This window comes from Giraffa tippelskirchi, chromosome X (assembly GCF_054371585.1).
Source record: "Giraffa tippelskirchi isolate mGirTip1 chromosome X, T2T-mGirTip1v1.2.pri, whole genome shotgun sequence".
In the NCBI taxonomy this organism is placed as follows: Eukaryota; Metazoa; Chordata; class Mammalia; order Artiodactyla; family Giraffidae; genus Giraffa; species Giraffa tippelskirchi.
This window is the reverse complement of record NC_137289.1, coordinates 124803544-124816478: the sequence shown is the minus strand read 5'-3', so window position 1 is coordinate 124816478 and position 12935 is coordinate 124803544. Positions and strand designations below refer to the sequence as shown.

The 12935-nt window shown below is 36.4% G+C and overlaps 1 protein-coding gene across 2 annotated transcripts in view; it reads right to left on the bottom strand.

Moving 5' to 3' along the window:
* The window catches only part of DMD (dystrophin), a 2147259-nt gene that overhangs the window by 1467293 nt on the left and 667031 nt on the right, over positions 1-12935 (bottom strand). For both annotated transcript variants that reach the window (XM_081564318.1, XM_081564319.1), the window contains exon 16: positions 1578-1757. In XM_081564318.1, the coding sequence (XP_081420444.1) occupies positions 1578-1757 (180 nt within the window). The remainder of the gene's footprint in view (positions 1-1577; positions 1758-12935) is intronic.

Here is a 12935-nt window from a genome sequence, read left to right as displayed (position 1 = left end):
CTTTAAAGAGACACATTTCAAAATATCTTTATCAAATAACGCCAGTTTTTCTTAATATGGTAATCGATCATTTTACAGTACCAATAACCTATGGAGCTGATGGGCATATATTGGAATGATATCACTGATGGTTTAAAAAGCTAACACTTTCTAATGTATGAAATATTTGTTACATAAATGTCAATAGTCATGCAAAGTAGCCAAGGCTAGATTACATATAATAAGAAGAATCATGATCTGGTTGTAAAATCACTAGTATATCCACTAATAGCCCCAAATACAGTCAATGAAATTTTAATTATTGCCCAATGACTGTATGAAAAATGATTGCAATTGATATTTCTTCAAGTTTTAAATTTTAAATATGAATTTGATTTGAAAAGAAAGATGGAACTGTGATTGAAAATCATGTATGTTGGCTGGTCATTTACATTATCTATTTTGGAAGCAATGTTTCAAATTTCATTTTTTCATCTTTCAACAAACATTTCCTAAATGCCACTAATCAGATGCCAAGTCTCAAAAAACAAAATTCCCTGCACTGTCTCACAAGAGAGCAGATATATGCCTAAAGCTATTGAATATGGCTTCAACAAGGGTATGTGCACAGTGCATTGAGCTATGAACTGGGACCATTTAGTAAAAGTTAGCCTCTATAACACAAAACAAAATGGCAGAATGTATTAAACACTATTGAACATAATGTTAATTTTTGAATGACTGCCCATGATTCCACTATCTAACCATATCAGATAATAAGAGTTTCAAGTTTAAAAAATACTCCATTAAAAAATACATATTACCAAAACTTTTACAATTCTTAACAAAAACCCACATGACACTCTAATATAGATGTTTTCCTAATATATAGCCTATATGTGTTAAGCAAAACTAAATTGCATGATTTTAGGAGTCAAGAGTCTATGGCAGAAAATCCACTGATTATAACCTCACGTATACTACTTGAAAGATATCTTTGGTGAAATCAAAGGTCGTGGACCCTAGTCCTGCTCTTGTTACTGACTTTCCTTGGACAGTTCACTTTTCCTCCCTAAACTTAATTTTCTCATGTGTAAAATGCAGAGGTCAATTAAGGGCCCTCATTATTTCAAGGATCTATGATTTGGGGTTAGAGTGTGATGACACAGTTTCCTAGCATTTTTTCTCACTGTCTAAGTCACTCATCCTCACTCCCATTGAATTGGAAAGGATTATCCTCTAAGGCTGGAGAAGGAAATGGCAACTCACTCCAGTATTCCCGCCTGGGAAATCCCATGGACAGAAGAACCTGGTGGGCTATAGTCCATGCGGTCGCAAGAGTCGGACACAACATAGTGACTGAACCATCACCACCCTATAAAGCAATAACTAGTTCAGCCCACCAGCACTCACTCCTCCACCTCTCCCACATTCTCCAGTGTCAAAGGCAACCAAGAGAGCCATGTTTTATTATTCAATTAAATACTTAGCAAGGACTAATCCAGTGACATCTTCTGTAGGGTTACAGCATCACTCTCTCATTGCAGATTTCAAAAATGTCAAGGATAATTTATTGTAGGTTAATGATTATCACTAACCTGTGCTGAACTCTTTTCAAGTTTTTGGACTAAATTATCCCAGCGCTGGGCAAAGTTGTCCAACCATGCTTCCATCTTTTGGGCAACCAAAGTATTTTTCAGTGTTGAAAGTAGATCTTGGTTGAGTGAGCAGAGTTTGTCCATGGTTTGCTTTTTCTTTTCTAGATCAGTTTTTAAAACCTGTTAAAACAAGGAAAAACACAGACTAAGCCTTGGTTACATTTTATGAAACACTATAGTTCAATATTGCTTTTGCATGCATTTTCACATTTGTATAGACACGAAAAGATTATAACTCTGCCTGCAAAAGAACAAGAGTTCATAAAAATATAAGTAGAAAATTATAATCCAAATAATGTTCCCAAGAAGCTTGGAGAGAAATAAAAGTTAGAAGCAGAATAAATACTTTTATTTATTTTAGAATAAATAAGGAGTCAGAGGCACTTATGAGCTACCTGAACATTCTTGGAAGAACTGTCAAGGGAAAAAAGTAGTGTTGGTTCAAAAGGAAAAAGAGAGATTGATATATAGAAATTAATTTTTAATATTTGGAGGTGTTCTAAAGTGAAAGGTAAGGCTCTTGGATGTTAGTGATCTTAATTTCTGATAGAATTCAAATGAAATACCACATGCCAGGAGTACTGAAGAGAATATGGTGAATTGAGAAGATGAGCATAGTTAAGGGGCCTTTCCAATCTGAAATGCTATGATTTTTTGAATAAATTTGCAATATTTTTTTATTTCTATGATTTGTACATACTTTTCATTATTCAGATACAAAAACCTTGTTATGCAGTTTACTGACTTTTACATTATTTTAGCATCTGTTATTCAATTAACGTTCAGTTATTTGAGTAATTATCTTCTAAAGCTAATTTTAAAGCCCATTAAGTAACAGAATAAAGTAATTGAGTATGGCACAAATCCTTTGGAATCACTATGTTTGTTTACTAAATGCTTATGTGTTTTATGAAGTATTTTTAAATCATTCATATTTCCAAAGTTCCTAGGAGCTATGGAAGGTTACACATGCTCTTTGGTTGATATAAAATGAATAAATAAAGTGGTCCGTGTGAAATTAGTAGATCAGGACAGCTTATTCTTTCCTTTTATCCATTAAGGACACCCTAGGCTTTGGGAAATCCCATTTCCATCTCCCCAGTGCTAGACCATGATTTAATTTGTAAAAACAGACTAAGAAGTAAGAAAGGAGAGAATTATTTTATGGACGTTTTACCATCCTCTCTCATTGGCAGTAGCAAGTACAATGAACATAAACTAAGCTGTGAGACCTGTCTTTCCAAAATAAATGCAAATTTATTTAAGAACTAACATTGCATATGGCAAATAAATGAGCATGAAACAGATGCATCAATTGCTCATGAACTGAATTATCACTGACAGAGAAAAATCAATATACACCCACCCCCTGCAAAGGACACTTTATGTAGCTCATTTTGGCATGCCACCTGCATTGATAGCTCTGAACTGCAGACGGCTCGGGTGTCTCCTTCAATTAGTTCATCCTTTTCTCAGAATTTGCTTCACCTGGTGTTCTTTATATTGCAGTCGTACTGCGAGCCATTTTTAGGAAATAAAAGCAAGTTTTGAAATGCATTTTTAGTTTCTCCTCAATAATTGTCTTTTCACTATTTTGCCTAAGCCTGAAAGAATGCAATAGACCAAAATATGAATTAAAATATACAAGCTGAATTTGAAGAAGAGGAAACAATTTACATTGGAAATTTATGAGTTACCTAAAAAGGTTTTCTTAGATGATCTATAAAAGTAATTGGATACACGAAGAGATTTAGTGGCAAATGACATGGAGCCTCCTGTGTTAACAATCAACCAAAGAAGACACACTTAGTGAACATTACAAAAATGAAGGGGAAATCTCCCATTAAAGAATATAATTAGGAAAGATAACTCAAGGTAAAGTAAAAACAGCATTATTATAAATTGTGCAACTATCAAATCAATAGCATTTTTACCCAAATCTGTATGACAAAAACACTGTACTAGCAAAGGCTTCTATCTAGTAAATCCTAGATCTGGTTTGTCAAATGGTGATAGCAGGATAGTAGTTCTGCCTCAGTGTGTTTCCTCTTGTTGGCTCTGAACCAATCTCTCTCCCAGTCTTTCTTCATCTCATAATCTCCAAGTTCCTGAAGTACTCTTCTACCATAACTAACAGGAAAAAAACAGGAAATCCATGGTGGTGCCAGATACAATGCATCATAATAAGGAATTACTTTCTCCCATCTATCCTTAGACAGAAATTATTCCAAGCTTGAATTTTGTGTATATTAAATAACTACAATTTAATTGTTACTAAATTTTAGTGTATAAAAAGGACATATTTCTGCATCCTAAGAATTGGTTATAGATCTTTGAGTGCCAGAGAAATAGAGTCCTAGAAAATTCAGAAGGCAAAAAGAAGTTCTAGAAAATGTGTACAAGGCAGAGATCAGCTAGGCTTTTAAAAGAAGAAATAAAATTTATTTTCATAGAAGCGAGGTACCTGGACAAAACTCCAAGGTAAACAGGAAAAGAACAGCCAATAAATCAGATTGGACAGCAGTAGAAATGGGCAAGTAATAGATAAGCTGCTCAAGAAAACAAGATAAACATGTTCTATCTGGTCAAGGTTAGATGATTTGAAGTGAAAAGAGAATGTATGCTTGCAAAAGGCCCACAAAGCCATCACCTTATTCTCATCAGACGGACACTTCGGGCACCAATGCCAAGATAATTTCTCATAAACTGGCAAAACTGAATCCTGTACCTATTTTATAAGTAGTTATCTATATGTAAGAACTATTCTGGTGGCTCAGTGGTAAAGAATCTGCCTGCCAATGCAGGAGACATGGGTTCAATCACTGGATCAGGAAGATCCCCTGGAGAAGGAAATGGCAACCCACTCCAGTATTCTTGTCTAGAGAATTCCACGGCCAGAAGAGCCTGGTGGGCTATAGTCCATGGAGTCGCAAAGAGTCAGACACAACTGAAGCGACTAAACAACAAGACCGAGTAATCCAATTCTTTCTAATTGCCTGTTGTTTTACATAGGTAGATTGATCCACTGTGGGGGATTCTCATCTTGAGGGAGCATCAGAATCACCAGGAAGGCTTGTGAACTGGAAAACTGCTGGGCCCTATGCTTCCAGAGTAGCATTCCAGTAGGCCTGGGATGGAGCCTAAGGATTTGCCTTTCTAAGGAGTTCCTGAGTAATGCTGCTAGTCTAGGGACCACACCCTGAGAACCACTGATACTATCTAGAGGAATTCTTTGAGGGTGATCACTGGAGCTGAGGTCAAGTTAGCAAGTCCTGGTGAAACAGCACTGTTCACAGGGATTTGCCAAGCTCCCATAAGTGCTCTGTCCCTGCCACCTTATCTTGCAGACACTTGATAGTGACCTAAGCCCACAGCATTCCTGCAGTTCCTGCACACCACACTCTCTTGGATCATCAACTTTCCCAGAGTTTTCCTTTGCTGGCAAATGCCATGAGTCCTCACAGCAGCAGTACTTTTCCACAGGAAACTGTTTCTTGTTAATTTGGGCCTTCCCACGAGAGCCTACTTGATTCTTCCAGTCTGAGAATTCAGCTTAGTTTCTTCTTTCCTTTGCTTTTTATTCTTTATACCAAATAAAAACCCAATTTGGATTATAGAACAATAATAATGCCCACATGGTTTGGAAAAAATAACGTATCAGGAGGAAATCAAACACTTGACTCCTCTCTCTCACCTAACATGAAAAGTAGGAGAAAATCCCATGGGTTATTAGTGGTAATATTTCAAAACAAATTACACTGATTGTAAATAAAAGAGAGATTTAGCACACTGTATCTATACCTAGGTATGTAGTAGGAACTGGTGACAGATGGTACCTGTTTTGGGTCTCAGATTGTGACATATTTTAATGAACATTAAATTCTTACTCACTGCCTGAGTCAGCAGGGGAATTTTACCTCAAATTCTAGACCAGCTGTCAGGTTTTGTTAATTGGCTTAAACTATCAAACGATAAGACTTATACAAAACATATTTTCACTTTGTTCACAAGTAAGGCGACCTAATTTGAATTTTAATCATATTGGAAAATTATTGAGACTTCCCTAAGAGAGCATTTTCATGGCCCTGGAGCTAACAATGTCTTTTACATATAAAAATGTCAACATAATGGCACATGATTATTCGAAACAAAAATTTTAAACTGCAGGTATTTTTCTATCAAAGAATCAAATGTGATGAGTTCTAAAACAGCTTAAAAGTCTTGGACCTGAGTCTGGATATCTTGGTGTTCATTTTAACTCTGCAACTAATCTTCTATTACTTTATCCATGCCATGTGTTTTCTTCCAGGCCTCAATTTCCTCCTCTGAAATAACCTTGTCTGTCCCTTGTTTCCATGCCCAGTGCTACTTAGGTCAGTTCTAATTGGCCTCCTTGCTATGCAAAGTCTTACTACCAAAGAGTGCTCTAGAAATGCAAACACGATTGTTATTCAGCTCCCAATGGCTCCCCGTTAGTTTCAGAACAAAATTACAAATGCATCACTGATATTTTTGCACTGTTTGATACACAGATTACTTTTCTGAAATCTGTATTCAATAGTGATATTACTCAAAAAACACATTTTCTGAGGAATGATTTCTATCAATGAGAAGCTAGTTTGTAATAACAAGTAATACATATGTGAATCTATTTTAAATTAAAAGCTTATAGAAAATTAGTCACTATGGAGCCAAAAATGTATGATACAAATAAATATTTGGTAATATGCTACAAATTTAACTGAGGAAATTTATATAAGATTAGTTCAAATAAATTAATTATTATGATGTATAATATATATCAATACAGACAGAAATACATTAATTTAGGTAAAGTTATGAAACATTATTTACAATAGACCTTTGTTTTATATCACAGTTAACATCATGCTAGCATTTAGTAGAATTGATCAAAATATAAAACAAATCCTAATTATGCAATACTTTACTTGAAAAATCAAGCTCTTAATAAATATTAGATTGGCCTCTCCCTTACTGAAAAATACTAAACTTCACAATTGAAGAGAAGCTTTGTAGATTTTTTTTAATTCCATACAGTTCAACTCAAACTGAAATGTCTCGATGAAACCTGATGTCCCTTATTGCCAAAGTTTGTTAATCCCTCAAAACATATGGGTGCTATAATCACCACCCAACTTGGGGAGAGTGCGCTCACCAAGCACCTGGTCACCTGAGCTGCTCGGACCTGGGAAAGGCACAAAACGCAGGCCCAACCGAGGCCCTGCCTTTGTGGAGTACCCAAGAACCTGAACCTAAGCGGCTTAAACCTGGGAAGTGTACGCAACCCAGGGCCCACTTTAGACAGTTCCCCTGTAGAGCAATCTGGAGCGTGAGCAGTGTAGACTGGGAAAGCACACATGCCATGAGTGCAGGCAAACCCAGTGTGGCCCAGCCACTGAAAGCACTCACCACAAGGTGATATTTGTTTGCAGTGTTCCTCCCTCCCTGCAGTACAACTGAAAAAGTGAGCCTAAATAAGTGACCACCTTTGCCCTCTTGTGTCAGGGTGGAAGTTAGATACTGAAGAGACTTGCAAACAGAGGAAGCCAAAATAAAGAAGAGGGAACCACTTTGGAAGTGACAGGTGCAACAGATTAAAACACTGTAGTTAGCATTGATTACCCTGGAAAGGACCTATAGACCTTGAGAAGAGGTATAAGCTGGAACAAGGAACTATCTGAAACTGAACTGACCCCATTCTGCCCTCAACAGCTCCAGAGAAATTCCTAGATATATTTTACTATTATAGTTTTTAAATATTTTTAAGTTCTTTATTACCCGTTTAATTTTCATTTTTAAAACCTACTATTACCTTGCAAAAAAAGACCCTATTTTTAAAGCAAATTTCATACACTTTTTTTATAACTTTTGTGATTTTGTTTTGTTTTTTAATATTGTATTTTTGAGAGTCTAACCTCTACTGTAGATTTTTAATCTTTGCTTTTTGTTATTTGTTATCAATCTTGTACCTTTAAGAATCCAATCTTCAGTACCCATTTTTACTTAGCAGTGTGATTAGTGTCTTGCTTGCTCTCTCCGCTTTTGACTCTCCTTTTCCTCCCTCAGGTCACCTCTATCTCCTCCTTCCCCCTTCTCTTCTCTACTTAACTCTGTGAATCTCTTTGGGTGTTCCAGGCTGTGGAGAACACTTAGGGAACTGATTACTGGCTAGATTGGTCTCTCTCCTTTTGACTCCCCCTCCTCTCCTCCTGGTCACCTCTATCTCCTTCCCCCCTCTTCTCATCTCAGCGGAACTCCATGGACCTCTCTGAGTTTTCCAGACTGTGGAAAGTAAATAGGGAATTGATTACTGGCTAGATTGCTCTCTCCCCTTTTGATTGCCCTGTTCTCCTCCTGGTCACCTCTATCTCCCTCCTCCGTCTTCTCTTCTCCATGTAACTCTGTGAACCTCGCTGGGTGTCCCTCGCTGTGGAGAATCTTTTCACTATTAACCTAGATGTTTTATTATCAGTGCTGTATGGATGGAGACGTCTTGAGGCTCCTGTAAGAATAAAACTGAAAACCAGAGGCAGGAGGCTCAAATTCAAAACTTTAGAACACCAGAAAACTCCTGGCTCCAGGGAACATTAATCGACAAAAGCTCATCCAAAAGCCTCCATACCTACACTGAAACCAAGCTCCACCCAAGAGCCAACAAGTTCCAGAGCATGCCATACCAAGCTAATTCTCCAAAAACACACGAATATAAACCTGAGCACAAAAATACAGGCGACCAAAAGTCACACCAAACCCAAAGACACCGCAAAACTCACTACTGGACACTTCATTGCACTCCAGAGAGAAGAGATCCAGCCCTACCCACCAGAACACCAACAATGCAAGCTTCCCTAACCAGGAAACCTTGACAAGCCACTCATCCAACCCCACCACAGGGAGGAACCTCCACAATAAAGAGGAACCACAAACGTCCAGCATACACAAAGGCCACCCCAAACACAGCAACCTAAACAAGATGAAAAGGCAGAGAAATATTCAGAAGGTAAAGGAACATGATAAAAGCCCACCAAACCAAATCAAAGAGGAGGAGATAGGGAGTCTACCTGAAAACGAATTCAGAATAATGATAGCAAAAATGATCCAAAATCTTGAAAACAAAATGGAGTTACAGATAAATAGTCTGGAGACAAGGACTGAGAAGATGCAAGAAAAGTTTAACAAGGACCTAGAAGAAATAAAAAAGAGTCAATCAATAATGATACTGCAATAACTGAGATCAAAAGCACTCTGGAGGGAACCAACAGTAGAATAACTGAGGCAGAAGATAAGATAAGTGGGATGGAAGATAGAATGGTGGAAGTAAATGAAGCAGAGAGGAAAACAAAGAATTTAAAAAAATGAGGACAACCTCAGAGATCTGGGAAAATGTTAAATGCCCCAACATTCGAATTATATGAGTCCCAGAAGAAGAAGATAAAAACAAAGGCCATGAGAAAATACTTGAGGAGATAATAGTTGAAAACTTTCCTAAAATGGGGAAGGAAATAGCCACCCAAGTCCAAGAAACCCAGAGAGTTCCAGACAGGATAAACCCCAGGCAAAACACCCCAAGATACATATTAATCAAATTAACAAAGATCAAACACAAAGAACAAATATTAAAAGCAGCAAGGGAAAAACAACAAATAACACACAAGGAGATTACCATAAGGATAGCAACTGGTCTTTCAATAGGAACTCTTCAAGTCAGAAGGGAATGGCAGGACATACTTAGAGTGATGAAAGAGAAAAACCTACAACCTACATTACTGTACCCAGCAAGGATCTCATTCAAATATGAAGGAGAAATCAAAAGCTTTACAGACAAGCAAAGCCCAAGAGAATTCAGCACCACCAAACCAGCTCTCCAACAAATGCTAAAGGATCTTCTCTAGACAGGAAACGAAGAAAAGGTTTCTAAACTCGAACTCAAAACAACAAAGTAAATGGCAACGGGATCATACTTATCAATAATTACCTTAAATGTAAATGGGTTGAATTCCCCAACCAAAAGACAAAGACTGGCTGAATGGATACAGTAACAAGACCCTTATATATGGTGTCTAAAAGAGACTCACCTCAAACCCAGGGACACATACAGACTGAAAGTGAAGGGCTGGAAAAAGATATTTCACACAAATGGAGACCAAAAGAAAGAAGCAGTAGCAATATTGATCTCAGATAAAATAGACTTTGAAATAAAGGCCATGAAAAGAGATAAAGAAGGACACTACATAATAATCAAAGGATCAATCCAAGAAGAAGATATAACAATTATAAAAATATATGCACCCAACATAAGAGCACTGCAATATGTAAGGCAAAGGCTAACAAATATGAAAGGAGAAATTAACAGTAACACAATAATAGTGGGAGACTTTAATACCCCACTCACACCTACAGATAGATGAACTAAACAGAAAATTAGCAAGGAAACACAAACTTTAAATGATACAATGGACCATTAAACCTAATTGATATCTATAGGACATTTCACCCTAAAACAATGCATTTCACCTTTTTCTCAAGTGCACACAGAACCTTCTGCAGGATAGATCACATCCTGGGCCATAAATCTAGCCTTGGTAAATTCAAAAAAATTAAAATCATCTCAAGCATCTTTTCTGATCACAATGTGGTAAGATTAGATGTCAACTACAGGAAAAAAAACTATGAAAAATACAAACAAAAGGAGGCTAAACAACACACTTCTGAATAACCAACAAATCACAGAAGAAATCAAAAAAGAAATCAAAACATGCATAGAACCGAATGAAAATGAAAACACAACAACCCCAAACCTATAGGATTCAGTAAAAGCAGTGCTAAAGGGAAGGTTCATAGCAATACAAGCCTACCTCAAGAAACAGGAGAAAACTCGAATAAAAAACGTAACTCTACACCTAAAGCAACTAGAAAAAGAAGAAATGAAGAACCCCAGGGTTAGTAGAAGGAAAGAAATCATAAAAATTAGGGTAGAAATAAATGCAAAAGAAACAAAGGAGACCATAGCCAAAATCAACAAAGCTAAAAGCTGGTTCTTTGAGAAGATAAATAAAATAGACAAACCATTAGCCAGACTCATCAAGAAACAAAAGGGAGAAAAATCAAATCAACAAAATTAGAAGTTAAAATGGAGAAATCACAAAGGACAACACAGAAATACAAAGGATCATAAGAGACTACTATCAGCAACTATATGCCAATAAAATGGACAACTTGGAAGAAATGGACAAATTCTTAGAAAAGTATAACTTTCCAAAACTGAACCAGGAAGAAACAGAAAATCTTAACAGACCCATCACAAGCACAGAAATTGAAACTGTCATCAGAAATCTTCCAACAAACAAAAGCCCAGGACCAGATGGCTTCACAGCTGAATTCTACCTAAAATTTAGAGAAGAGCTAACACCTATCCTACTCAAACTCTTCCAGAAAATTGCAGAGGAAGGTAAACTGCCAAACTCTTTCTATGAGGTGGCGATCACCCTAATCCCAAAACCAGAAAAAGATGCCACACAAAAAAGTAACCTATAGGCCAATATCACTGATGAACATAGATGCAAAAATCATTAACAAAATTCTAGCAAACAGAAACCAACAACATATTGAAAAGATCACACATCATGACCAAGTGGGCTTTCTCCCAGGGATGCAAGGATTCTTCAATATTAGCAAATCAATTGATGTGATACACCACATTAGCAAATTGAAAGATAAAAACCATATGATTATTTGAATAGATGCAGAGAAAGCCTTTGACAAAATTCAACATCCATTTATGATAAAAACCCTCCAGAAAGCAGGCACAGAAGGAACATACCTCAACATAATAAAAGCCACATATGATAAACCCACAGCAAACATTATCCTCAATGGTAAAAAATTGAAAGCATTTCCCCTAAAGTCAGGAACAAAACAAGGGTGCCCAATCTCACCACTACTATTCAACATAGTTCTGGAAGTTTTAGCCATACTAATCAAGGAAGAAAAAGAAATAAAGGGAAACCAGATTGCAAAAGAAGAAATAAAACTCTCACTGTTTGCAGATGACATAATCCTCTACATAGAAAACCCTAAAGATTCCATCAGAAAATTACTAGAGCTAATCAATGAATATAGTAAAGTTGCAAGATATAAAATTAACACGCAAAATTCCCTTGCATTCCTATACATTAACAATGAGAAAACAGAAAGAGAAATTAAGAAAACAATTCGATTCACTATTGGAATGAAAAGAATAAAATACTTAGGAATAAATTTACCTAAAGAAACAAAAGACCTATATATAGAAAATTATAAAAGACTGATGAAAGAAATCAAAGATGACACAAATAGATGGAGAAATATACCATGTTCATGGATTGGAAGAATCAATATAGTGAAAATGAGTATACTACCCAAAGCAATCTATAGATTCAATGCAATCCCTATCAAGCTACCAATGGTACTTTTCAGAGAACTGGAACAAATAACTTCACAATTTGTATGGAAATATATATATATAAAAAAAAAAAAAAACCTCGAATAGCCAAAGCAATCTTGAGAAAGAAGAATGGAACTGGAGGAATCAACCTGCCTGACTTCAGAATATACTACAAAACTACAGTCATCAAGACAGTATGGTACTGGCACAAAGACAGAAACATAGATCAATGGAATAAAATAGAAAGCCCAGAGATAAATCCACACACCTATGGACACCTTATCTTTGACAAAGGAGGCAAGAATATACAATGGAGAAAAGACAATCTCTTTAACTAGTGGTGCTGGGAAAACTGGTCAACCACTTGTAAAAGAATGAAACTACAACACTTTCTAACACCATACACAAAAATAAGCTCAAAATGGATTAAAGATCTAAATGTAAGACCAGAAACTATAAAACTCCTAGAGGAAAACATAGGCAAAACTCTCTCTGACATAAATCATAGCAGGATCCTCTATGACCCACCTCCCAGAGTAATGGAAATAAAAGCAAAAATAAACAAATGGGACCTAATTAAACTTAAAAGCTTTTGCACAATGAAAGCAACTATAAGCAACATGAAAAGACAACCCTCAGAATGGGAGAAAATAATAGCAAATGAAGCAAGTGACAACTAATCAATCTCAAAAATATACAAGCAACTCCTAAAGCTCAATTCCAGAAAAATAAATGACCCAATCAACAAATGGGCCAAAGAACTAAACAAGCATTTCTCCAAAGAAAACATACAGATGGCTAACAAACACATGAAAAGATGCTCAACATCATTTATTATCAGAGAAATGCAAACC